This window comes from Manis javanica, chromosome 5 (assembly GCF_040802235.1).
Source record: "Manis javanica isolate MJ-LG chromosome 5, MJ_LKY, whole genome shotgun sequence".
Lineage (NCBI taxonomy): Eukaryota > Metazoa > Chordata > Mammalia > Pholidota > Manidae > Manis > Manis javanica.
In genome coordinates, this window is record NC_133160.1 from 89,168,436 (window position 1) to 89,196,166 (window position 27,731).

General features: G+C 40.0%; 2 protein-coding genes across 9 annotated transcripts in view; one reads left to right on the forward strand and one right to left on the reverse strand.

Annotated features, from left to right (window-relative positions):
* On the forward strand, nucleotides 1–27,006 carry LOC140849584 (uncharacterized). The gene is made up of 2 exons (XM_073237245.1): nucleotides 1–20,816; nucleotides 25,854–27,006. The coding sequence occupies exon 2, from the start codon at nucleotides 25,915–25,917 to the stop codon at nucleotides 27,004–27,006; it is 1,092 nt and encodes a 363-aa protein (XP_073093346.1). The 5' UTR covers nucleotides 1–20,816; nucleotides 25,854–25,914.
* BANK1 (B cell scaffold protein with ankyrin repeats 1) overlaps nucleotides 1–27,731 on the reverse strand; it is a 328,379-nt gene that overhangs the window by 123,625 nt on the left and 177,023 nt on the right. The window lies entirely within an intron of this gene.

Consider the following 27,731-nt stretch of genomic DNA (forward strand, 5'->3'; position numbering starts at 1 on the left):
AAAGAAAGAAAGAAAGAAAGAAAGAAAGAAAGAAAGAAAGAAAGAAAGAAAGAAAGAAAGAAAATTTCCTTTCCATGTTTTCTTCTTATGATTGGAGAGTTAAAATTTCATTGATTTATGTTTATTACTGGATTATGTTTATGTTTTTCTTATATATTATTAAATAGTAATCCAAGATGAAGTTTGCTTAATTATTGTTAGTTCAGCCTTCTGAGAGATGAATTTTTCTGCAGGGTAAGGAAAGAATGTATCCTATGTTAGTTCTAAAGGAATGACCCCCATGATTTCTGGATAAGTGAAGTCTCTCTCACTAATACAGCTTATATTTTCTCCAGTTTTAAATACTCACTAGAAAAGCATATTCTACATTCTCTTGGCTGGGGAATACAGAGTTTATGTGCTGATGTCGTCATGTCTCTATCCTCTCTCATGCTTACCCAAATGTATTTCAACAGGCTGCTGCCCTCAGCTTTTTGGTTTTCATTTATTCACTCATCAAATATATTCTGAGAGTCTCCTTTGTGACAGGCACTATTCTAAATACTCAGGATACAACTGTGAACAAAATAGAGCAGAATTTCTGCACTTGTGGATCTTACAGGCTAATGGAGGGAAACAAACAACATATTGTCTAGTATGGTAATAGATGTGAAGTACTGAGGAGAAAAAAACCAACCCAGAAGAGTAAGAGGTATCAGACGTACAAAGGTAGTGGAGAAGACAATGCAATTTTAAATGTTCCATTTAGGTGTATAATTCTACTACTACCTCCCTTTCTTTCATTGCCATATTCCATTTATGCATCCTGTTCAGTAAATTCTTTCATTGTTTCACCTCAGTGTGGCAGAAGTTTGCATGTAGCTTTGATTTTATATTATTACAACTTTGCTCTATGCATTCTATTAATATGGCCATAGATTCTCCCTGCTTTCTCCTGAAAATCACTGAGGGCCTCCTCTACCACCAATGTTTGCTATGAGAAATAAACATCACACCTAAGGTCCTCCATTCACACCTGGATGGCCATGTTTGGCAGACTGGGGGAAGTAGTCAAATACAAAACCACCAACCAAGGATGGGAAGCTATATAAGAATGGGAAGGTAAGGGAGACAAAAACAGGGAAGCAGTCACTAGCTTGACTAGATTTCTATACTCTCACCAGTAATATTCTTGCCTGAAATATCCAAACTTCTGGCCTCTAAAAGTTTTGCTGTTTGATCTCCCTCTTTTTCCTTCCACCACAAATACCAAATTACAGTGGTTTTGAATTGACACTGGGTGTATCTGCTTTAAATATTTTTTCTTAGTCTTCATGATATACCTCAGGCCTCCCCAGCAAATGAACATTATGTTATCATGCAGCAGGGCAAGAGAACTACCATCTGTCCTTTGGAGGCTTTAGTGTATTTCTCTGATCACTTCTAATATAAGCCTTACTTCTTTTCCAAAGTCACAAACTTCAACCAGGGGAGGAGACAGAAATAAATCAGGCTTCCCAACATTTCTGTCTCATAATTTGAATAAAGATTTACATCCAGATAGTAAAATGCTATTCCACTTATTTCTGAATGAGGAGGTAGCAAATGAGGAAAAGCTTATGAAAGTATGATGAACTATACAAGTATAACATATTTATCCCCTTATTATTTCTACTCAGTATTCCTCACAAAACGTAGTACATGCCAGAGCTTACATGGTATGGAGTTTCCTCAAAAAATGAAAAATAGAACCACCACATGACCCATTCGTTCCACTTCTGGGGGCTTACAAAGCTTTCTTTTGAGTTGAGTAGGAACGCTTGGCTCACACATTTCACTCTGGTATTACATTTCTACCTTTTTGTTGTTGTTGATTCATGGTTGACCAAATCATATTTGACTTAAAAGAATTATTCTTTCCAGTATACATGCCATTTAACTAAAGATGTGAGTTTTATCTGCAAAATTAAGATAACAGTACCTCATCAGGTTTTTCTAAATGGTGAATAAAATGGCATGTGCATAGGGCACAGCACAGGACCTGAGACATAGTAGAGATGCAAGAATTATTTCTGCCTCTTGTCCCCCAAATAAATGAAAGTCTGTAATAATTATCTGCTCAGTGATAAAGGGAAAGAGCAAAGATTACCAGTGGCAGACATGGCCTTCCCTATAGCAACTCAAGTAAAATCTATTTGGCCATAATAAGAATCATTTTAAACTATGAATGAAGCAAGCTTAGTCATGATCCGTCAGACTGTTATACTTATTTAAACTCTTCAAAAGCTTATTAAAAAATATAATCAAATAGAAAGGCCCTTAGTAAATATATCAACAGCACATGACCTCAACCCCAAAAACTAGAGGACAGAAATGGTAAAGCAGCCTTCTCTGAACTCAAGGAAGCTTCTTTCTTCAAACAAGTTTGCCACATCTTTTAGAAGAGATAAGTTTTTTTTTTTAAATAAAATATCTGGGACCTGAATACTATCCATTTGTAATGTTTTCATTTTTTTCTCCACTTTGGCTTCTTTCTGGCCCCTCTCATTCACACAAGTTTCTTTTCTTCCTCTGTGGTTCTTGAATAATTATGAGTAACTAGAATGATATGAGGGACAAAAGGGGCCATTGGAAACATTACTGAGTCAAGACTCAGAGAAAGTTATGTTTAAGCTGAGATAGGGATGGTGGGAGTTGGCCAAGTGTAAAGTGTCATTAAAAGTCTTAGAAAACATGTGCAATGGTCCTAAGGCCTTTCCCTAAGGAAAGGAAGATCCATGCACTGGAGGAGCCAAGGGAAGTCCAGTACAGCTGCAGCCGAGGGGGCAAATACCATTTCTTATGCTATGAGCATAGCTTTTACCCATATGTTATACACTGAAATTTGTTGACTGACACAGACTATAATGAAAACCAGTATATTCACACACACACACACACACACACACACACACACACACACACACACACACACACTTATTAGTTATCTACAAATAGCAGGTACTATTAAAGCAAATTGCACATATTAATTATTTAATCCTCTTAACTATTATTCTCATTTTACAGAGGACACTAAAGCCCAAGGATATTAAGTAACTTTTGCAAAAATAAAACTACTAAAATAGCATTCAAAACTAGAAAGCCAGGTAGTACAGCTTCAGAGCTTGAGCATTTAATTACTATGCAGTGAAATATTTTATGTTTTTTATTAATTGTTTAAAAGCATGCTCTATTAAGGTTACCTTTTCCCTTCCCACTGTCTCTACTACACAGCTATCAGTAGTTTAGAGCTTGTGCCTGGAATGCATCTAGGAATCAAACTGCTATTATCATCTATATTTGAATATAAAACAAGCACTTAAGCTCAACTTGTCCCTGTCCCAAATTGAGCCCATATTTCCCTCCAAGTTCTCCTCTTTCTCTTTATTCACTGTAACAGTTAAGAGCCCCACCATTTACCCAGGCACTTGGTTCACCTCCCTATAATCATTCATCGAACTGGTCCCTTTGCATCTGATGTTCTCTTAAGACACATTCTCCACCCTGTGACCCGAATGTCCTTTCTAAGTCTTGATTATTATCATATCACTCTCCTGCCCAAACCCCTTTAATGTTCCCCATTGTTCCAAGGACTAAATATCTGTTACTATGATTACTTCAAGCTCTCCTCTCCAGCCTTATTGCCTGCAAAGTCTTCTGTTATGCGCTACATATTTACTTTAGTGTTATTAAAGGTACTTGAAGTTTTATATGTTCTCTCTCACTTCTAGCCTTTGCTTATATAATTCTTCTTGCTTATATAATTCTTCTCTTGGCTAACTCCAACTGATTCACAGGAACTCAATTTGGAGGCTGACTGGCACTTCTGAATGTTTGGATGATATACTTATTAACAATACTTATCATACTCACTATATGCAAACCAGAATATCATATCACTCAAGGCAGAGTCCATTTCATTTATATATATGTGTATGTATATATTTCTAAGGTGTGCTGCAGTACATAACATCCTGATTACAATAAATATTTGTTGAATGAACTTATTTTAATAGATACAGTATCTCAAATGCTTAAAAATGATACTTTTCTCTTTTTCTACCTTTCCCTCTTTTACCTCCTAGCATTTTATCTCCCACATCTATGCACAGAATTAGCTACAAAATCTGACTTTAGATTATGCTTACCTTAAATTGTGGAACGATAAAAATGAGCACTGTAAGGGGGGTATTAAGATTAGCATGCATAATGGAGGGGTTGGGAGAAAGGGAGGGCTGTACAACACAGAGAAGACAAGTAGTGATTCTACAACATTTTGCTATGCTGATGGACAGTGACTGTAAAGGGGTTTATAGGGGGGACCTGGTATAGGGGAGAGCCTAGTAAACATAATATTCTTCATGTAAGTGTAGATTAATGATAAAAAAAAAAAAAAGAAAGAAAAGGGGGATTACTCCCTGATAGGATAAAACTAACTGTAAATCAATGATTAATGCATGCTTTAAATATCCTTAATTTTGATCACTTAAAGGGTGTCAGATGATCGGCTATGGAGGTACATTTTTCTGATAATATTCCTTTCTCTTAAAAAAAAAAAAAGAAGCAGTTCCTGTGTGGTGACCTCCAATGAGTTCTACACAATGGTATAAAGGGCATATCAAAGTGTGGGCAAAGGGTCTGTTTGTGTTTATACAGAGGATCAAAGCCTAATTTGGCTACCCAGAAAATGAACTAAGATATGATATGAAGAAGAACCTCCAACATCAGCACTCTCTGGAAAACTCATACCAGAAGATGATCATCAAAAAACCTCAACAAAGATCCAGGCACTGCTACAGCTGTAGCTGCATTCATCCCACCGGTTCCTGGACTTGCCATGGGAATGAAGAAGGAGATATCTAAGCTGGCCTGTGCATACAGTAAAACAACAAATTTGACTGGATCTATAGTGTTGGAACTCAACCAAGAATCAGGAGAAGTGCAAGTTGTAGCGCTCCAAAATCCTACAACTACAGACTATCTACTGTTAAAAGAACATATGGGATGTGAACAGTTCCCAGGAATGGGTTGTTTTAATTTGTCTGATTTCTCTCAGACTGTTCAAGTACAGTTGGACAATATCCATGATATCATAGATAAATTTTCACAAATGCCTAGGATGCCTAACTAGTTTTCTTGGTTTCACTGGAGATGGCTGGTAATTATAGATCTGCTTTGGTTATGTAACTGTATTCCTATTATGTTAATGTGTGTGCACAATTTAATTAGTAGTTTAAAACCTATACATGCTTAAGTTACTCTACAAGAAGATATGTCAAAGCAATAATCAATCTTCCCATGTTTTCTTCCGCCTGCTACTTCTATAGCTTTTCTTCTTCCTTCCTAATTACAGCCCTTAAATAGAATTCGTGCCTCATATCGAATTTACCGAGTATCATAATTCCTCCAAGTGGTAAAGATACCTCAAGACAAATGCTGGGCATAGGAGCCATAGGGCATAAATCTGCAAAGAAGTAAAAAGCTAACCTTTTCAAACAATATTGCTTCTCTCTCACTTACCAACTTTACATTTCTCTGTATGGCCCTGGAAGATGACTGGTTAATCAGAGATGGGTAAGATTCCTCAAGGGAGGAACAACCTAAGACAGGCACAGTCGCAGGGGGGCCATCAGGTGAGAAATTGGGGATCAACAGAGGTGAGGCTTAGAACCTCATCCCCCCTGTTCTGAGAGAAATCTTCTGCATCCGTGAATGTTTTATTGCCCTTGTCTAGCTTGGATTAACACATAGTCTACAGGCACACACCTGATCATCTACATTTGCTCTCTTACAACACTAAACTATGTTTTCTACCTTTATCTTGCATCTATCTACCACTTCAGCATTTTATTAAAAATAATAATAATAAAGGGAGAAATGTGGTATCCACATATAAATCAAGTATAAAAATCAAATGAATATTCATATTTGAACTGATTGTTTATAGTTCATAATGCGTGATCAAAACCGAAAGTTTCTGTGATGACTGCCCTTGTACTGTTCACCATGTAAGAACTTATTCACTATGTAAGAATTTGTTCACCATGTAAGAACTTGTTCATTATGCTTCAGAAGATTGGAGACTGATGAACATTAGGCTTGGGGTGGATTAATGATTGTGCATTGAGCATTGAGTCCCCTATACAGAATTTTATTGTTGTTAACAACCATTTGATCAATAAATATGAGAGATACCCTCTCAAAAAAAAAATGAACTGAAAAAAAATGAGCACTGTAAATTGTTTAGGACTCCTTTTTTAAAAAAGAACTCAATTTTTCTCTGTATAGTGACTTGAAAATATAAAACAATTTCCAATTTCCTTTAAGCCTACATATTTATTTTCTATAGAGAGCAACATTGACGTGTGTACACAGTTATTTCACTTATATATGTTATTTTCTCAATTCAAGGTTCCTAGCTCAACCCTTGGCATGTGAGAGTCTGCAGGGAAATTTGGGTCTCTTGAGGTTTTTAAGAAAGAACAGGTTCAAGATGCCCAGCATAGCCTGTACATCCTCTCATGTGGTTGATTAGACGTGTTTTCTACTACAGTGATGAAGAAGTCTTCCTCACGGCATAGAACTTTCCATGTGCATTAAAATCAGGCTTGGAGGTTGCGGAATGAGAGAAATTTTATGGAATGATTTTGGGTGATGCAGCTGCAGAATCAATTAAGGCTGAAAAGAGTCCCTGGTTGCCAATTTTAGTAATAGCAGAAAAATGAAAATGCTGAGGCTGGTAGTCACCCAGATGTTTCAGCCCTGCTGACTGGCACATCAGTGTTCATTCTTCCTGATTTCTCTTTGGTTCTTGGGCTTACCTCCTGATTTAAACAAATATTTTTCCTACTCTTACATGAAGTCCACTTAATGGAGGGGCTCAAAATAATACAGTAAAAAGCCACATTCTGTTGTTCAATTTTCATGGCTTAGAAGTCTCAGCCACACCACCAAAGTCCATCATCAGGAAGGTCAGTAACAGTAACACAAAAAATAAGGAGCAAAACAATCTCAAAGAAATATTGGGGAAATAATAGCAGTACTAAATAAATTGCTAAAATGAAAAATTTAGAATGAAATTCAAATCCCCCTGCTTTTATTAGAAAGCAAACTTCTTCCTATATGACCTTTATCAAACATATCATTTGATCCAAGTGTGGTTATCACACATTTCACACTTTGAATGCTGGCTTTATACATAATCCAAAGTCCCACCTTTACCTCTGAAGGTAATGAATGAAGGACACAGTCTTCCAGGACAAGACTCCCATATTCATTTTCAAAACTAGCAGTTCTTCTTTACTTTCTTGCTGGTTTCCACAACTGTCAAAGTTAACTCAGTTAAGAAGGAAAAGTTTTTTATACCAATCTAGGGTGGCTGGGAATCCCAGTAAACCTGAGGGAGACTCAGTCAAAACTGAATGAAAAGCACATCTTTCTTTGCTTCACCAACTGAGCAAATCACTTTAATTCCTAGAAGGAATGCTAACATAGTAGCAATGGGCTGCACCCAGATCTTGATTTCTAATACCATTTTCCAATAAAGGAATCAAAGCTCTTTGATAAGTGGCTGATATTAGGGTGAGACAGGAAATAAACAAGATAATATACAAAATATAGTGCCAGAAAGTAAAGAAGTGTTAAAAAAAAATGATGGGTGTATCAAAGGGACAGAGAAACCAACTAAAACAGCTTCCAATGGCCAAAGCATGAACAATTTGAACACCAAAATCAAGTAGGTTTGGACTATAACCCGAAGCATATAATAAACAATGAGTCCAGACTGATATAAATAAACGAGTGCATAAAATAAGCAAAGAGGGAAGAATAGGCAATACTTCTGTGCAGAAGAATTCTGTATACTTTATGTAAACTTTTTATCCTCAAGGAGGTGGAGCACAGACATGTGGCTGCACCGCTGGGGTGAGTCACAGCAGCACTGTGACTGGGGTGGGAGGCTTCAGTCAGGACTGGGTATGGGAAAAATAGGAGGTGGAACATAGATCTCCATCCTTAAGTGGAGGCTGTGCATACTGACTTCTTTACAAAGAGGACAGTATGGAGTGAGGCTGGGAGTATTCTTATGCTGTACAAGTCTGGCAAACACTGTCTCAGCCAGGTGATCAGGGATACGAGTGGTGAGTCCTGCTGAAAGTACGGTAGGCTGGAGATTGCCACTCCAGCTCTGCGGTCTTCCTCCTGGAAACTTATAACCTCAGACTAATCATGAGGTAAACATTAGACAAATCTCCCTCCTGAGGGACATTCTACGAAACACCTCACTGGTACCTCTTAAACCTGAGAAGTCATCACAAACAAAACAACAAACAACACAAAAACAAAAACAAAAGTCTGAGGAACTATCACAGCCAAGAGGAGCCCAAGGAGATGTGACAACCAAATGCAATGTAGTGTCCTAGATGGGAATTTAGGACAGAAAAAGGACATTAGGTTAAAAACTAAGGAAATCTGTAAGCCTAAATAGAGTACATACTTTAGTTAATGGTAATATATCAATATTGGTTCATTAATTGGAACCAATGTACTATAACAATGCAGGATGTTAATAAGGGAGAAAACTGGGTGGGAAGTATATGGCAACTCTGTACTATCTTCCCATCTTTTCTTTAAATCTAAAAGCATTCTCAAATATAAAGTTCAGTTTTTGAACAATTTAATAAAATGACAATCAATCATCTTTTTTCTACCTGGAAAAGTGAAGGGAAAGTCCCTGCCATTGCTGTACTTAATATACAAAACATTAATCATCCTAATTACATTCATTTATCTAGAGAAATAAGTAAGTGCCTCATAATGATGTGCAGGGGAGGGAAAGCTGAAAGAGCAAATCTCTTAGGGGCAATAATCAAAGAAATAAATTAGAGAGAGTTGACAACAGATGAATGAGCTCTGTGTAGTTTGGTTCATGAATGTATCTAGTTGTCAGTAGGGAAGGCAGAAGTTGCGTTTGCTCTTGCTCAAGTTAACTGTGTCATCTAGAGGATATGTGAGTAGCACCAGAGAGGCTAACTTGTCAGAGGTGATCATTTTCAGTGACTTCAGTGTTACTTTTGAAAATTACTTTCTTGCTGAGGTATTTTATCATTGCTTATGCCTTCAGAATATCTGGACACATTTCAAGTATATTTTTATTAACAGTATGTGAAAATTGGAGTCTGATTTATTGCTCATACCTGATGTGCAAAATGTGTGGCAGAGAGAGCTCTCACTAAGTATTCTCTGTGTTCTACTACATTTCTCAGAATCCTCCGTAGTTGGGTTGGAGCATGTGACTGGTTTGGCTAATGATAAGCAATGTCAGTCACTTCTGGCAGAGGCAGTTAAGAGCCCAGGTCTCTAACCCTCCATCTCTCTATTTCCCTGCCACTGTGAATCCAGAAGCCATGTTTCCAGGTGCTGCTTCTCTAAGATGGAGTACCATCCATTAGACTAGCTTCATGGGTTATTGTGTAGGACAGATTCATTGCCCCAAACCTTGCCAACCTAAGTTGAATATGTGATATGTATTACATGCTGTATTTTGCCATTAAGACATTGAAGTTTACCTGTTGTTACATTTAGTGTTAGCTATCTACTATAATTAGAAGGGAAACTGCGTATTTTTTAAGAAATTAATATTATACTTTAGGCTGTCTTGTTATAGGTAGTCAGATTGAAAGCTACTTCTGACTACCTGTAACAAGATTACTATGAGATTTACTGGACACAGACCCCAAATCACAATGCCATATACCACAATGGAATATCGTGAAATGTAAAAGGCAGCAGGTTTAGAAGTTCTGTGTAGGGACAGAGGCCCTTATAGAACCCATTTGGGAAGGAAATAACTCTTGTCAAGCCAGAAAAGTGACATAAATTTATAATACCTAAAGAATGAGGATTTCATTTAAAAAAATATTTAATTGCCTAGTATTTCAGGAAAGGATACATCTCAGGTAGAGAGGGTGGGCAAGGAATACATACTTGTTTGGCTTGTGATTTTCAGGAACATGAGATGAAGAAATTTAGGCCATGTTATTCCTGGTGGTAGGGAAAGATGGGTTTTGACTAGATACAGTTTAAAGTATTTGGAGGGCTGACTATATGATGTTCTGTAAAATTTTTATAAAACATGGGGATATGAACAGAGAACATGTTCACACTCTGCAAGGTCTTACAGACCACCTCTGGAATGCAGGGTTATCAGTCATTAGTCAATACAGGGAATGGGTTTTATGGACTGAGGTTCCCCAAGAGCTATTACCATTCACTTGATCATGCCTGATATATGTGTTGTCAGGTGTTTTCTATCCCCTGGTAATTAAACTTGTTAACATGCCTGTAGTGAGAGGGTCTGTTCCATATTTCATATATTCCCTAGGGCCCTCCCTACACTAATTACTCTAGGGAAATATGGCAGGTTTTACCAATTATGATGTTATACATATATAATATTTTCAATGACATTTTGATGATAAATTGAATAATAAATGCATTGAATTCAAGGAAGATCCCTTTCCTTCTCTCTCTTTTTCATCTTGCTAAATTAAAAAAAATTAGCATAGATACCTTCTCAAAAGCAGACGATGGGCCTTGGGTTAAGGTACAGGTGGTATATTTCTCACCTTTCAGCTAATGAGTAGTCCCAGTGCCCTCCTGATGAGCCAAATATATTTTTAAGGGAACTGACAGCCCACAGATTTATATTCAATTTACATCTACAAGGCAATTTTCTGACACAGCTGATTTCCTGATTGACTCTTTTAGAACTTTTCTTAAAACTTTTTCATTGCTTTGCTTTTATAATTGCAGTGTGGGTGTTCAATTTTACTATGTTAATTTAGATATTCTTTTTTCAACTTTAAAGAGATTTTTAATGCAAAAAGAAAAAAACCAAAGATCTCTGTCCTCATAATACTTATATTCTTGAGTAAGGTGGAGGCAGACAATAAATATTGCCATGTAGTGTTTCAGAAAGTGATAAATGCTATTGAAAAAATGAAAATCTGATGAAAGGGATACTGGATAAAAGGGAATTGGAATGCCAGGTAGGAGGCTTAGGGTTGGAAGTTTTAAGTACAGTGGTCAGAAGAGGTCTCATGGAAATGACATTTTAGCAAGTTCCCAGCAAAGGCGTGAGAATTAGCCATGGTCCTGATTATGAAAAGGGTAGGTAAACATTGCCCATAAAATAAGAGTACAATTAACAATTGTGGTATTAGTAAAATGTATATAGTTCGGAAGAGCAAAGTTGTTTTAAAATGCATTGTAACATAAGTGTAGTCACAAAAGTTCCAGTCACAGTGCAAAATATGGTTTCTTTAATTAGATGAATTTTTCTAATAGTTTGCAGGTGAGTTGGTCTTGTTTTGATTTTTGTTTTCAAGCCATGGCCATAAGCCACCAACTACGTTAATCAGGAAGGCTTATTAGTCTTTGATTATCTTGTTTTGATAGAAATGACATTTAAAAATCTCTCCTTAAACCTAAAACAAAGGAGTAACTTTGGTTTCTAGAATTCACTTGGGTTGCATGTGTTGGAGGTGCTCACTGCTTATAATTTTCATTTCTTTAAAAGAGATCAAAAGCTTCTCCTTTAAGTATTACAGTTATCAAATCATTTCCCCTTTATTCCTCCCAATAATCTGTTGCCGATTGTAGCCTCTAAGCATATCATATACACAACTCAGTCTATGCATTCAGTTATGACTGGGCAGAGGGATTTTGAAAGACACATTTTAAACAAGTAAGTTGTAGGGCCACTGTCATGTTTGTTGAGTACAGGTTGTTTCAAAAGTCTCAGCATAGTTTTAAAACTGCTCATGAATGGTTTTATAATTCATTCTGGAATCTTCATCATAGTTACTGTTAAAACATGCTTGGCCTTCTTTCTACAAATAAGAGACGCCATCCTCCGTGCCCATTCCTTGTCTCTTGGTTTCACATTTACACTGGGAAGCTTGCCCGTGGCATTCAGGCCCTAAGGAAGAGCTCAAAATTTTTTGTGGTTGCAGTGAGACATGCTTTCAGACACCAGCTTTTCTAGCAGCAGACTGGAATGAAGAAGACTCAGATCACTCTAATCAAGCCAGCAATAATTATAGGGCAATCCTGACTGCTGAAAGGCAGTGACTCACAGAGTTTATAAAAATGTCCAGTCATGGCACTATGCACTTGGTGGCCTGTCAGCACTGTCATGAGGTCTAAGTAGAATTTGTTTCCTACTTAGATTTGTCATGGCCACTTTCCTCTAAAACTGTGAGGCAAAACTGTCACTACTTCAATAAATATTTGACCTTCATTGTTATACATTTGATGTTACTTTCTTAACTGATTTTTGCAGTAAGTTGTATCTGTACCTATATTACATTGTGCTATCTGGCTCAGTATGCTCTTTGACAGTCATCACTATAACATTTTATATGCTAAATTACTAGTTTTTTATTACATGTTGGTCAAAATTTGATGATCCACTTGGGAAAATGTTGCAGGCCCCTGAGTACCACTGCCCTGGGGAAACACTCCCCTTACTTGTAAGGATACAGACATAGAAGCCTTCTGTATTAGGAAAGGTGTATTTGTATGTTACAGCCATACAAAACCTTGCAGCTCTTTAAAATGCTTTTCTTCTAATGACTTATTTTCTCTTAAAAAGAAATGGTTTCCAGTAGGTGCTTTCATTGGTAACTCTTTTTCCGTACCTGACTCTTCTCTGGTCACTGAATATACTACTTGTTTTTACATAAATAAAACTCTCAAATCTTGTTTCCATTAGTTTCTTCAAACAATCTCCCCTTCTATAGCCTTATTCCCAGCATGGACCATTGTTTTGATACATTTCACAATAGCTACTTGCCAATTATTCATGACATTAGTATGTCAAGACCTTATGCCTGCATTTGAAAGGGAGCAGAATTTGTGGCATGACTAATTCACATCATACATTGTGGAGGCAAGAATATTTCGCAGTGTACATTCTCCAGATGATATTACAGTATCACCACAGCATAGGCCACTTTAAAATCACAGGAAAAAGACAGTAACATCAGACAGTCTGATATAAACACCTTTACCAGATCTATGTTAACGATTATTCTCATCACATAGTCTTAGCCTGTAATTTTTGCTCGTCCACAAAATCTATTGTTTTGCATCTTAGCAACCTTTCAGGTGGACGCTTAACTCTACTCAAAAAGGAACACCTCTTTGTTTCATCTCCTCTCGTACATGCGTATGTTTTCCAGAAGAAGGAGCAGCCTCACCTTACTTTTTCTTTCAGAAACATAAAAATATTACTGACACAGAGGAGAGACATCTCATTAAGGTAGGAAACAGCCATTTAATGGAAGGCATGTATTATGACATCATTTGTAACTTCACTTTCAGTTTTACTTTCAGACACTCGTTCAGACTGTGCTCTGTGGCAACAATGGCAGTGACATTTGTGCCTCACAAAATGGCAGCCCTCAGCCTTCTGATACATGGCAATTCATGAAAATATTTAACATATAAATACCTAAGAAAATGGAATCACAACAGAACTAATCTGAAACCATAAAAAGTTCCCTTATAAAAGTCCAAATTCTGACTTCATTCTCAGTGGAACTGAGAGAAATTTTATGAATACACAGACTGTTGAGTTAACTAAACAAAGAGGCCATTAGTCTGAGGTGGGGCTAATTCCACAATGGCCTGCTTTTCACAAACAAAATCTTAGCTGGCGAACTCCTCAGGGGTATGAAACCCAAACCTAAGGAGAACCAATAAGAACAGCCAACTAGGCTTTTAGCTACTGCCGATCAGTACTTCCTTGCTTGGCTTCCTCCTCTTCTCTATGAAAGTTCTTCCCCAGCTTCTGTCAGGGGAGCCCTCCTAACCACTTCCAGTTGGGCACCTTCTGATCAGTATAGATTTCTGCTCAAATAAACTCTTAGAAATTTAATATGCCTCAATTTATCTTTTAGTAAGACAGGTACAGCTCTTCCTCAACCTTGAATGGGCCTACATCTTGATAAACCTATGGTAGAATATAATAAATTGATAATGCATTTAGGACACCTAATCTAGAACATCACAGCTTAGCCTAGCTAGCTTACCTTAAACTTGCTCAGAGAACTTACAGTAGCCTACAGTTGGGCAAAATCATCTAACATGAGCCTATATTATAATGAAGTATTGACTATCTTACATAATTTATTGAACACTGCACTCAAAATGAAAAACAAACAGTTGTGTGGGCACAGAATGTTTGTAAGTGCACCAGTTGTTTACCCTGGTGATCATGTAGCTGACTGGCAGCTGCTGCTCACTGCCAGGGGCCAGCATCACAAGAAAGTATCATACAGAATATCACTAGCCCAGGAAAAGACCAAAATTCAAATTTCAAAGCACACTTTTTACTGATTCTGTATCACTTTCATACTATTATCAAGTTGAAAATTGTAAGTCAAGGACTGCCAGTACAGACATATTCATACACTTATACAAACGTAGGGGATACGGTCATTGTTTCAATTCTGTTTAATACATCCACGTATAATTAATAAATAATTCTACGCAGTCTAATACTGAGGTTAGAGTGTGATAAACTGAAGATCTTTTGATAGTATTTCTTAAGAGAGGTTCTACTGGAACTTGGGACAGACACATTCTTCATTCATCTACTGACAAACAGTAAACTTGTCAGGCATTAAAACAGGTTCCCCTACTTTCCCAAACACTTCCTAGGAGGAAGTGCAAAGATCTTAAACCAAGTAACATTTTAACTGTTTCTCATGTTTTATTTTCCTAGAACAATTGTAGTCACCTACTACTGAGTTGTTACAGAATTTAACCGCTTCTCCCGTGGTCCATCGGTCTCTCTCTTTCTGCCTTCTGGGGCTCTGCATATCTCTTGCTTCATCTATAGCCCTTCAGCCCTTTCTCAACCATGTGAAGGACTCAACACCTGGTTACGGCCCCAACAGTAAATTGCAACAAGACAGAATTAATTTAGCACTCAGATTATTTCCTCATCTTAATTGATCCCACTGAGTGATTCAGAAAAAAAAATCACAGAGATTTAAAATCTAATGCTTGTTCTAGGGTTCTCCAGAGAAACAGAACCAGTAAGGTAAACATATATAAAGACATTTATTATAAGGATCTGTATAGTGAGTCAGCAAGCTGGAAACCCAGAAGATCCAATGACAGTTTCAGTCTGAGTTTGAAGGCCTAAAAACCAGGACAGCTGTTCCAATTCAGAGGCCAGCAGGCCTGAGCCCCAGAAAGAACTGATTTCCAGTCAAGAGTTCAAAGGCAGGAAAAAGCTAATGTCCCCAAGACAAAGGACAGTCTCTTTTTGTTCTATCCAGGCATTCCACTGACTGGAAAAGGCTTACCCACACAGGGAGGGAAGTATGCTTTACTCAGTCTCTCAGTTCAAATGCTAATCTCATCCAAAAACACCTCACAAACATCTAGGCACTCCTTGGTCCAGTTAACTTGACATAAAATTAACCATCACAATACTATTGAGAATCAATAAAACTAGTTATAAAATAGTTCAGGCAAAGAACAAAGGGTAGTGTTAGAAAGGTAATCAAATAATAAGCATTAGCTAATTTAACCTACAAAAACTAGAATTTGGTTTTCTTTTTCTGTATTCATTCTTAAAGGTACTTTGGTCCAGCTGCATAGAACACAAATGAACTGAATTTGGACTCAGACTTCCATCTGAATTGAATCCTATGTGCTGTACTGCAATAATTTTATGCAGAAAGATCTTCTGTCAGATCTATATTGGGATAAGCTATTAGAGAACACTGTAAAAAGGTTAAGAGTGCCTTTTCTAAGTGCTGAGATGCAGGCTGGTGCAATGTTAAAGCATGTAAGCTAGAGTGAGTGCCTGGGTTCAAATTCCACCTCTACTTCTTAGTGGCTGAGTGACTTTGGGCAGTCACTTAGCCACTCTGTGCTTCACTCCATCATCTGTGAAATAGGGTTAATAAGACAGAGCTGTTAACATAACAGCTGTTAACATAAAGCAGTAAAAAAACAAAAACAAAAACCAGCTACCAGTACATAGCACATTTTACTATTTATGTTTCTTAAACTAACCTGTTCTTTTATCCAAAGTACATAACTGCTTTCTGGAGTTTGGATATGGAAGGTAAAGTTTATGGTAGAATTTTGAAAAAGAACAGATAATAACACTTGTTTCCTTGTTTATTGCCTAGCCCTCCATTTAAATGTGAGCTCCTGAGAGGGGTGACTTGTCTGTCCTGTATTACTGTAAATGTAACAATATCCAACATAGAGTACATGCTTAGTATTTGTAGAAATCATGCATTCTTTTATGCAACAAGTACATATGATACATACCTGTGTATGTATGTGTGTGTGAGAGAGAGAGAGAGAAGAGAGCATCTATTCGGAGACAGTCACTGTGCTGGGCATGGTAGATAAAATGGTGAACATATGCTTTTGAGGACTTTTATTTCTGTGGGACAGATATTAAATAAATATCCACATACATTAATATATAATTATAAACTCATATGCTCTCATTGAATTTATAGTGTGATAAGGAAATAGATTCTGGATTTGAATTTATTAATACATTAATTATATTAATACATGATTATGTTTATGAAGAGAGCATGAAACCTAATATTAAGTAGAGGTTTATATTTTGTAACATATATGATACTGAGCATGGTGTGACACATTTCCATTCTTTTTTATAACTAAATTTTAATTAAATTTCATTTTTTAATTAAAAATATTCACAGCAATTATCACATTTTGAAATTACCTTGTTACTTTATTCATTTACTATCTTTCTACAACCAACTGAAGTGTAAGCACCAGGAAAAGCTACCAACATTAGCTAAATGTTGCTAAATGCCAATTGCTACTACTAAAATTATGGACACACATATTTTTCTGGAAATTGAAGACTTCTGTTAACTTAATAAATAGAAGACAGACTAAGATGAAACATAATAACCATACTCATTCCCTACATCTGATGAAATTTATGCTATAACCTGTTTAAGGAGAAATTTGATGAATATCATTTCTTATATTTACTTCAGGAGCTGATTATAAATAGGAAGGGAAAAAATCACAATATGAAATATTAATGTCTCATATATGTATTTTTCAATTAGAAAAGACTTAAGTGTTAAAATAATTCACTCACAAAGTGAGTAAAATACTAAAATATATTCCTGGGGAAGTTTAAAAATGATGATGCTAGTACTAAAAACATCGCTAACTCAGGCTTTAAAAATTCCAGAGACCTTTTATATGTATAAATTGAACCTTATGACATTCTGATATTTAATGAAGTAGATTTCAAGGAGAAATAGAAGTACAGAGTTTTCTCTTTCTCCTACCCTAACAGTCCTAACATGTCAGATACAGAATGAGTTCTCAACAAATATTTGGGAATGATTATGATGCAATAATACAGTGATGAGTTTGACATTCTATTTAGGAACACTATATGGACATGTTTGGAATGTCAAGGAAAGAACATGTAAGGAGACTGGAGGTAGGCACCTCTCTCATTCAATGAATATTCACTATTAAGATCACTCCAGCTCCTTTTGTGCTGATACAAAATTCATTTCCTTTCTCTTCCACTCTTACAGTCTATGCTAAAATGGGAAAGAATCATTCTAATCATTACAGAATTCATGCAGTGAGACCCAAAAGTTAGTAGGTTCTTACTGTTTTCATGGTTAACCAACTTTTTTTGGAGGTCATTTGATGAAGATGCTGGCTCCATAGCTCACTAACTCTCCAACGTGTGAGCCTCAGTTTCCCAAAATTTAAAATAAGTAGTAGTCCCTCAGAGAGTAGGGGAAAACATGGAATGAGGGAATGTGATTAAAGCTTCTCACCCAACCTGTCATACAACAGGGCCTCACCAACTAACTCAGCCCCAGCCCTCTCCACTCCCACAGCACCATTGTTATCAGGCTGCATGCCTGTTCAGCAACGCAGTCTAATACTGAGGTAATGAACCAGATTCCTTGGATAATTGGCATTCTCCCCACCAAATGCAAGATTGATAGATTCAATATAGGTCTATGCAGTTACTCATTCCCGTAATAGAGCATTCTCATTAAGGAAATGGATTAATTGGCTTACTGATGTTTTAGTAAGAGCCAGATTTGAATAAGTGGACTTGACAGTACTAAGAAAAGCACATTAAACACTAATAAAGGGAGAAATGTGCTTGCTTAGGCTGAAGTTTCAGCCATAGGCTCATTAAGGATTTGAGTTTAAGGTTTGTCAATGTGAGGTGACATTAATGTCTGACAGATGAAATGCTCTGGCTTTTTTCCCCTGACAATTCACTTTCTCCCCAAGACACTCTTACCAGCTGGAGGCTGCATATGTGTTTCCTCCCCTAGAAGATTTTTATCAGGGACTCCTAACCACTTGTCAGGAAATATGTGTCTGATGTAGAACTATGCTTCACTCTTGTTTCCACAAACAGCTACTAAGATATATTAGGGACAAACTAAATTAGAGTAAAATATTCATCAGAATTGTTTCCAAAGTATCATGGAGCTCATCTTTCACTAGAAAATTTTATCTTAACCCCCTTCTTCTCTGAGTGAATCACTGTTCCATCTTTTCAATATTTGGAAAGACTTTTTCTTTTGATGAACTTTTAAGGAAAAAATTTCAATATACAAATGTAAATACACACAAACATGCATTATTCATATCAGCATCTTTCTTGTCCTGTTTAACAAACACAAAAGTGTTTGCTGAGTGCTTTCTCTCTTTTTCAGAATCATTAATTTCTCTCTCTCTATTGGCCACTCCCATTAACTTATAAGCATGTAATTTCTTCAACATTAAAAAAAAATGAAGAACACTTCTTCTGAGCCCATGTTCCCTATTAGCTACAATACCTTTTCTCTGCTTGCCTTTATATTAAGAGAATTGTTACACATTCATTATTCCTCAAATCCCTTTCTTGCTTGACTCTAAGATTGTCAAAACTTGATCACTTCTACATTTCTGACCACACTCACTGCCCCCGAGCATTGCACACAAATTACTCTATTTTTAAAAACTGAAGTTTAGTTGATGTACAATATTATGCTGATTTCAGGTTACACCATAGTGATCTGACAATTATATATATCACTAAGTGCTCACTATGGTGCAGTTACCATCTGTTAACATACAAAGACATACAATAATATCGACTATTTCCTATGCTGTACTTTCATCTCAATGACACACAAACTGCTCAATGGCCACACTGCTAAAAGCAAAGGGTGATTCTCTGTCCTTAGCTTTGTTAATCTGGATGTAGCATTTGACGATAGTTGACCACCACCTCCTCTGTGAGCATTTTTTTCATTTGGCTTCCAGGTCAAGAGATTTCTTGATGTCTCTTCCCACCTCAAAGGCCACCCTTTCTTGGCTTTTTCTGCTGGTATCCCCTATCATCTCCACTTCTAAACTTTGGAACATCTATTAGACATTTCAAATTTTATATATTCAAAACCAAATTACTGCTCTTCCCTAGCAAACTAGCCCTTCACACAATCTTCTTCATTTCTTCAGATAGCAATTCACTCCTTCCATTGCTTCTATCAAAATCCTTGGTGAATTCAGTAATTAGTCCCTTTCTTTTACATCCCACTGCCAAAGAATCATTAAATTTGTTGGTTCTCCTATAAAATACCAGTACATACCAAATCTGACCACCCCTCACAGTCTCTGCCCCTGTCATCCTAGTCTTAACTACTGTAATTTTATCATTTGTATTCTGGGCTACTGGAAAGGTCTCCGTTGGCTCTCCTCCCTCCTGTCCTTTCCCTGTACAGTCTGTTGTCAAAAGTGCAGCCAGAGAGTTACATCAGATCTTGTCATACCTCTCTTTAGAATTTTCTAATAGCTTTCACCTCCAATATCCTCACCAATGCCTGTAAGGCTCAAAAGATTCAGGCCTTTGTTTACCTTTCTGATCATATCTATTACAATTTTCTTTCTCATTTAGTCTGCATCAATAACGCTGGCCAGCTTGCTTTTTGTTTCGACATTCCAGGCACATCACTTCACGGCCTTTGCACTTGCTGTGCTGGTTTCTTTGCCTGAGATACTTTCCCCCAAATCCCGCATGGCTGTCATAGCTTTCAGGCTGTTATCAAAAGGCTGCCTCCCAGTGAGAACTTCTCTGACTACTCATTTCACAATTGCCACTCCTCCCACATACACCCTACACAAGAGGGTCCTTTCTATTCCTTCTTTGGCTTAAATACTAATGTCCATTTGATACTTCATATATCTTATTTATTTGTTTATAGTCTGTCTTTTTTCCCACTAGAGTTTGAATTCCATGACTGTTGGCAGCCGCGCTCAGAAAATAGCGCCCAATGCAGGGCAGCCGGAAGGCCCCGAACTTCCTAATGACAAATCATCCCACACCACTAAACTACATGCTAATTGCGCCTTGGCATAAGGACCAATGAGACCCACCAAATGGTTATGCTAATAAGGCATATGGAGCCGCACCAACCAGGTCAGAGCATGAGAACTATATAAGCAAGCCTCTCCTTCCCCTCTGGGTCCTGCCCAACTCATTTGTTTCACAAAGAGCTGAAGAATAAAGCTTTCTGCAGAAGAATCCTGCTGTTGTTGCATGCTGTTCTTGCCGGCGAGGACAGGGCACGCGGCAAGTGGTGCCGAATCCCGGGAACCAGAACATCACCGGCACAGGGAGGACCCTTCAGACATCTGGAGAGGATTCAGAACTGCAGGTCAGAAGAAAGCCCGGAGGGGTAAGTTCCGAGAGGCCCCTGCTTTTTAGGATGATGGTTGATGGTTCTCTGTAAATAAGGAGGCACCATGGGGAATGCACCATCATTAGTCACGGCGCTGCAGACAGCTCTCAAAGAGCGAAACTTGAAGGTCTCCAGCAAAGTCTTAGGATCTTTTGTGAAGGAGATAGACGGTGTGGCCCCCTGGTTCATTTGTTCAGGGTCCCTCTCAATCCCGAGCTGGGACAAACTGGGGAAAGATCTTCATAGAGAGGAGGAGGAGGGTAGCCTGAAGGGAGGCACCAGGCCCCTCTGGAAACTGATTAGAGCTTGTCTGCAAGATGAGAGATGTGAAAAGGTAATAAAAGAAGGTCAGAGAGCATTGACAGATATCCAAGAGAGCATGTCAGAAACGGAACGGGAAACAGAGAGCGCACGCGGCTGAAAAAAAGGCCACAAAAATGAAGGTAAAGAAACCTCAGAGTGAGGGAGAAAGCCCGCCTAGGGCAAAAGCGAAAGAGCCCCGAGAAGCGAGTGACGATCGCCTCGGAGAAAATAGTAAATACCCCTGGAATGAGCTGAGGGACCTCCAACTCTCCAATAGGGAATCTGAGGAGGAATTAACGTCCGCAGAGGAAGGGGAAGAAAATAAAACCGCAGAGTGTAGAAGTAAGGGAACCAGCAAAGTTGAAAAGCGGACCAAGGAAAAAATGAAAGCAGGGTGTCCCCCGATGCCCATTGCCCCGCCACCTTACGTGAGTGGCGCACTCTCCTTTTGCCACCCAGATACTCTTCAGGCAATTAGACAAATGTTTCCTGTATTTGAGGATAATGGCGTACGCTCTCACCAGCCCCTGAGCCATAAACAAGTTAAGGAGTTAGCAGAATCCATTCAGGCTTATGGAGTCAGTGCTAACTACACCATAGCACAAATTGAAAGACTAACAGAGACAGCCATGACACCCGCAGACTGGCAATATGTAACTAAGGCATGCCTTTCTAGTATGGGGCAATACATAGAATGGAAGGCATTGTGGCATGATATCAGTATGACCCAGGCACGCGCAAACACGGCTGAAGGACAGCCTGCATGGTCATATGATATGCTGACGGGCCAAGGACAGTGGGTAGCCAACCAGACCGCCTTCCCCTTACAGGTATATGCACAAATAAACACGTGCGCTGCCAAGGCATGGAAAGCCCTCACCAACAAAGGAGAAGTATCAGGCAATTTGACAAAAATTATTCAGGGGCTGAGCGAGCCATTTTCTGACTTTGTCGCTCGTATGATGGAGGCCGCAGGCAGAATATTTGGAGATCAGGAATAAGCAATGCCCCTAGTGGAGCAATTAGTATTTGAACAATGTACCAAGGAATGCAGACAGGCGATAACACCCTGGAAACAAAAAGGGATACATGCCTGGTTGAAAGCCTGTAGAGAAACAGGAGGGCCACTCACCAATGCGGGCCTAGCTGCGGCCATATTACAGAGCCACAAACAAGCCAGGATCACTAACAGAAGTATCAAATGCTTTCAATGCGGGAAATTAGGACATATAAAGAGAGAGTGTAGGAGCCCAGCTTCAGAACAAACAACCCAAAAGACCCCTGGGTTGTGCCCTAAGTGTAAGAAAGGCAGGCATTGGGCCAATGAGTGCCGGTCTATTAAAGATATAGAAGGGAAACCCTTAGAACTGCCAAAAAACGCCCAGAGGGGCCCCCGTCACCAGGGCCCGCAAATATATGGGGCAACCAGCACGCAAGTGTCATTCGGGAACAACCAGGCCTCCCAAGGAGAGCCACTTCAGGTTCCGTGGGATTGGACATCCATGCCACCACCAGAATAGTGTTGACTCCACAGATGGGAGTTCAGCCTATCCCTTCAGACTTTAAAGGCCCCCTACCACCAAATACCATTGGGTTACTCCTAGGGTGCTCTTCTGCTGCATTGAAAGGCCTGGTAGTTCATCCCGGAGTCATAGATCAAGATTATGAAGGACAGGTAAAAATCATGTGTTCGGCCCCTAGAGGAATCTACCCTATATCTCCGGGAGACCGCATAGCCCAGCTCTTAGTTTTACCTAGTCTCCACGCCAATTATCCTGCTACCAACACGGAGAGGGGAGAAAGGGGCTTCGGCTCCTCTGACTGGGATTCAGCCTTCATAGTATTAGATTTAGCAGACAGACCAAAATTAACTCTTCAAATAGAGGGAAAGAGCTTTGAGGGAATCCTAGACACTGGAGCAGATAAAAGTATTATCTCTGCAACCTGGTGGCCCTCCAAGTGGCCTGTGACCCAATCCTCACATTCATTACAAGGTTTAGGATATGAGTCAAGCCCTTCAATTAGTGCCAAACCATTGAAATGGCGAGCCCCTGAAGGACAAGAGGGTACAGTCACCCCTTATGTACTCCCTCTACCGGTCAATTTATGGGGGAGGGATGTCATGAGAGACTTAGGCCTCAAACTCATTAATGAATACTCCACCCCCGCCCAAGGCATGATGATGGACATGGGATACATCCCTGGCAAGGGGCTGGGGAAACACCAACAGGGACACATACAGCCCATCCTGCCCAAAGTAAAGAATGACCGTCACGGCCTGGGTTTTTCATAGGGGCCATTGAAGATGCCATGCCCATACCTTGGCTCACAGAGGAGGCCGTATGGGTTCCTCAGTGGCCCCTATCCTCTGAAAAATTAGAAGCAGCTCATTGCTTAGTGCAAGAGCAGCTCCAAGTGGGACACCTAGAACCCTCTGTGTCCCCATGGAACACACCCATATTTGTAATCAGGAAAAAGTCAGGATCATGGAGGTTGCTTCATGATCTGAGAGCAGTAAATGCTCAAATGAGAATGCTTGGACCCATACAACGGGGACTGCCACTCCTCTCTGCCTTACCCAAAGAATGGAAAGTGCTCATAATAGATATTAAAGATTGTTTCTTTTCTATACCTCTAAGCTCCAAGGACAGGGAAAGATTTGCTTTTACTTTGCCAGCTATTAACCATGAACAACCCAATGCCAGATTTCAGTGGAAGGTCCTCCCTCAAGGAATGGCAAATAGCCCCACCATATGTCAACTGTACGTTCAGCGAGCGCTAGACCCAATTCGTAAGACCTATCCCACGCTAAAGATCATCCATTACATGGATGACATCCTTCTTTGCTCCCCACAACCAGCGGAAATAGAAGAAGCATATATAGATCTCACTAGATCCCTAGAAAATTGGAGACTGAATATAGCAAGCGAGAAGGTCCAAAAATCTAGTGTTAGCAAATTCCTAAGAGCAACCATTTACACAGATGTAATTTGCCCCCAAAAGCTTGAGATAAGACATAATCAATTGCGAAATTTGAATGACTTCCAAAAACTCCTAGGGGATATTAATTGGTTGCGCCCATACTTAAAGATACCCACCACTGAATTGACTCCACTATTTAAAACCCTAGAAGGAGACCCACAACTAACGTCACCGCGCTCCCTCACACCTGAGGCATTACAAGCCATTCGCAAAGTAGAACAGGCTTTGATGACAGCACAATTAAATAGAGTGCAATCGAATGAACCCTTTGAGTTGTGTGTGCTTCCCACCCCGGAGCTGCCAACAGCAGTTTTATGGCAGCACGGCCCACTGATCTGGATCCATCCCCAAGCCTCTCAGGCTAGGACAATAGAGTACTATCCGGCAGCCGTGGCCAAACTTGCTTTGAGAGGAGTAAAAACCTCCATGACACATTTCGGAGAGGCTCCAGCTAAAATTATAACCCCTTACAGCGTAGAACAAATACAAGTATACAGTTTCTCAGGAACCTTTGATAATCATTTCCCTAAACATCCCCTCATCAACTTCGCCAAAAATCATCTCCTAGTATTTCCTCGGGTCACTAGCCTAACCCCGCTGCCTCATGGAAAAACAGTTTACACGGACGGGTCTAAGACAGGCACAGGTGCCTATGTCCATGATGGCAAAGTTGTGACAAAAGGCTACACGCCTGACACTCCACAAATAGTGGAATGTTGCATAGTCTTAGAGGTCCTACAAATCTTTCCTGAACCTTTAAATATTGTGTCTGACTCCTGTTATGTAGTTAATGCAGTCAAATCTCTAGAAGTGGCCGGGCTAATCAAAGCGTCCAGCCCAGTAGCCACTTTGTTCAAACAGATACAATCAGCACTACTTCATAGGCAATCTCCTTTGTATATAACTCATATCAGAGCACATTCAGGCCTTCCCGGGCCTATGACTCAAGGCAACCACCTGGCAGACCTCGCAACCAGAAATATAGCTTTTCCCCTGCTAGACCCTATCACCACAGCTTCAAAATTCCATACACAATTTCATGTCACTGCCGAAACACTGCGCAAGCGGTTTAGCATAACCAGGGCCGAAGCTAGGAACATTGTCCTTAGCTGCCAACATTGCTGCAGCTTCCTTCCCACACCTCATGTTGGGATCAACCCCAGAGGTATTAGGCCTTTACAAGTTTGGCAAATGGATGTGACGCATATTTCGTCTTTTGGGAAACTGAAATATGTACATGTATCCATAGATACTTGTTCAGGAGTCATCTTTGCCTCCCCATTGTCAGGAGAGAAAGCTTCCCATGTCATCCAGCACTGCCTTGAGGCTTGGAGCGCATGGGGGTTACCACAGATTCTGAAAACAGACAATGGCCCAGCCTATACCTCTACAAAATTTGCTCAATTTTGTCATCACCTGGGGATAAAACATATCACTGGCCTTCCCTACAACCCACAGGGTCAAGGGATTGTGGAATGCGCGAACCGCACGCTCAAATCCTATTTACTTAAACAAAAAGGGGGAATTGAAGATATACCCCCCACACCAAAAACTGCCATAGCCCTAGCACTTTTCACTATAAATTTTTTGAATCTGGATGCTCAAGGCCATACAGCAGCGGATTGCCATAATCAGTGGCCAAAAGACCCACAAGAACTAGTAAAATGGAAGGACGTGTTATCTAACCAATGGAAGGGCCCGGATCCAATCATAATCAGATCCAGGGGAGCTGTGTGTGTTTTCCCCCAGGGTGAAGAAAATCCCTTCTGGATCCCAGAGCGCCTAACGAGGAAACTCCTAAACAAAGGAGATGACTTCGCTGTACCTCCTGACCCTGCTCCTGACACTGGAGACCCCGACTCAGGGAGTATTGAGATGGGGAATCCTGTCTGCCTTTCCTAAGCCTATGCCTGTCCGTTTCAATGCAGCCGTTTTTCCGCGCTTTTTCACTACCAATGCTAGTATGAACTTGCCCTACTTAGTTAAAGACACCCTAGTAGCTCCCCTGGGAGAAAACCTATCCTTCGTAACTAATGGGTCATTATGCTTCACCACTCAGAATCTAGCTGGCTGTATCTCCCTGAAACGGAGGAAATACGGATGGTTCAGTGACATAATTCTAGAGGCCAGTAGCCTCCCCGTTATGTCAGCTAAATTTGAAGGGCCTAATAAGGAAGGGAGCCCGCCCTATAAGAACATGACTATCCACCAGATGGTTCTCTGGATCAATGGCACATTTGTACACTCTCCCAGGAACAATTCCACCGACAGGCCTCGTCAACCCAAATATGCCTCCCATTGTGTGGGCGACTATGAGGGAGAGCTGTGGCCCTGGACTGACTGTCAGTCAACTGTAGTAACGTGGGCAACTGAGAGGCAGGAGTTTACCATCTCCCCAGATATGGAGGGACGGCCAGCCAATGAGGCTTGGTGGCCAGTAAAGGTGCTCGAAGGCGAGTTTCGTCAGCAGCTGAGCATGAACCCCTTCCATAAATGGATGCTGTGTGGAGTCAATGGCTCGTGTACCGACCTCTCCCCCTTTTCCGCCCTCCAGGGTGGGGGAATCGGTGTAAAAAATATCACCTTTTGGTGCGAGAATAACCACATGCGTGCACACTGGAACATGATCATGACCCATAACAACGAGAACTACACGTGTTCAGCAAAATCAGGTCCAGAGTCACCTAATTCCCTTTTTCCACCTTCTCCAGTATGCGTATACCCCCCATTTCTGTTTATCTTATCCAATAGTAGCTTTGACTCCTGCTCCAATGAAACCTGCTTTCTGTCTCAGTGTTGGGATGCGCGTAACTTTACCAATGCTTTGGTAGTCCGCATCCCCCGTTGGGTCCCTGTTCCCGTAGATGCCCCTAACACCATGACTCTTTCGAGAAAGGCGTGATTTCGGCGTTACAGCCGCCATAGTGCTCCTGATCTCCGCGACCGCGGTCGCAGCCACCGCCGCTGGTATAGCTTTAGACACCTCCATCAAATCGGCTGCAGAGCTCAATAACCTTGCAGCCTCAGTAGCTTCTGCCCTGGACCAACAGTCCACACTTGATGGCAAACTGAAAGGAGGAATAATGATCCTCAATCAACGCATAGATCTCGTGGAGGAACAAATAGAGGTGCTCTGGCAAATGGCCCAATTGGGATGTGAGCGGAAATATCGTGCCCTCTGCATCACTAGCATTCAATATGAAAATTTTACACGGGCAGCTAATCTGTCACAAGACCTGTCCCAGTATCTTTCAGGAAACTGGTCCCAAGACTTCGATGGGACACTAGAAGAGCTGCGGCGAGAAATTATCCACATCAACTCCACCCATCTAGATATCTCCGTAGCGGAAGGACTCTCTTCCTGGTTCCTCAGAGCTCTCTCCCACGTCAAGGAGTGGGCGGGCATGGCTGGGATGGGCGTGTTCCTGCTTGGAGGTCTCATGCTCTTACTCTGGTTGTTATGTAGACTCCGCAACCAACATAAGCAGGACAAGGTGATCCTTGCTCAAGCCCTAATGGCGATAGACGTTTGCGCCTCTCCCCAAGTGTGGCTCAACATGCTTAAGAAGGAAGCTCGGCTTTAGCTTGAGGTAGCTCTTGCACCCTGAGCCCATGTGGCACTGCACC

Bases quoted from the DNA above. Each gene is read 5' to 3' on its own strand.
- LOC140849584 (XM_073237245.1), top strand. From the start codon at position 25,915: ATGACTTCGCTGTACCTCCTGACCCTGCTCCTGACACTGGAGACCCCG.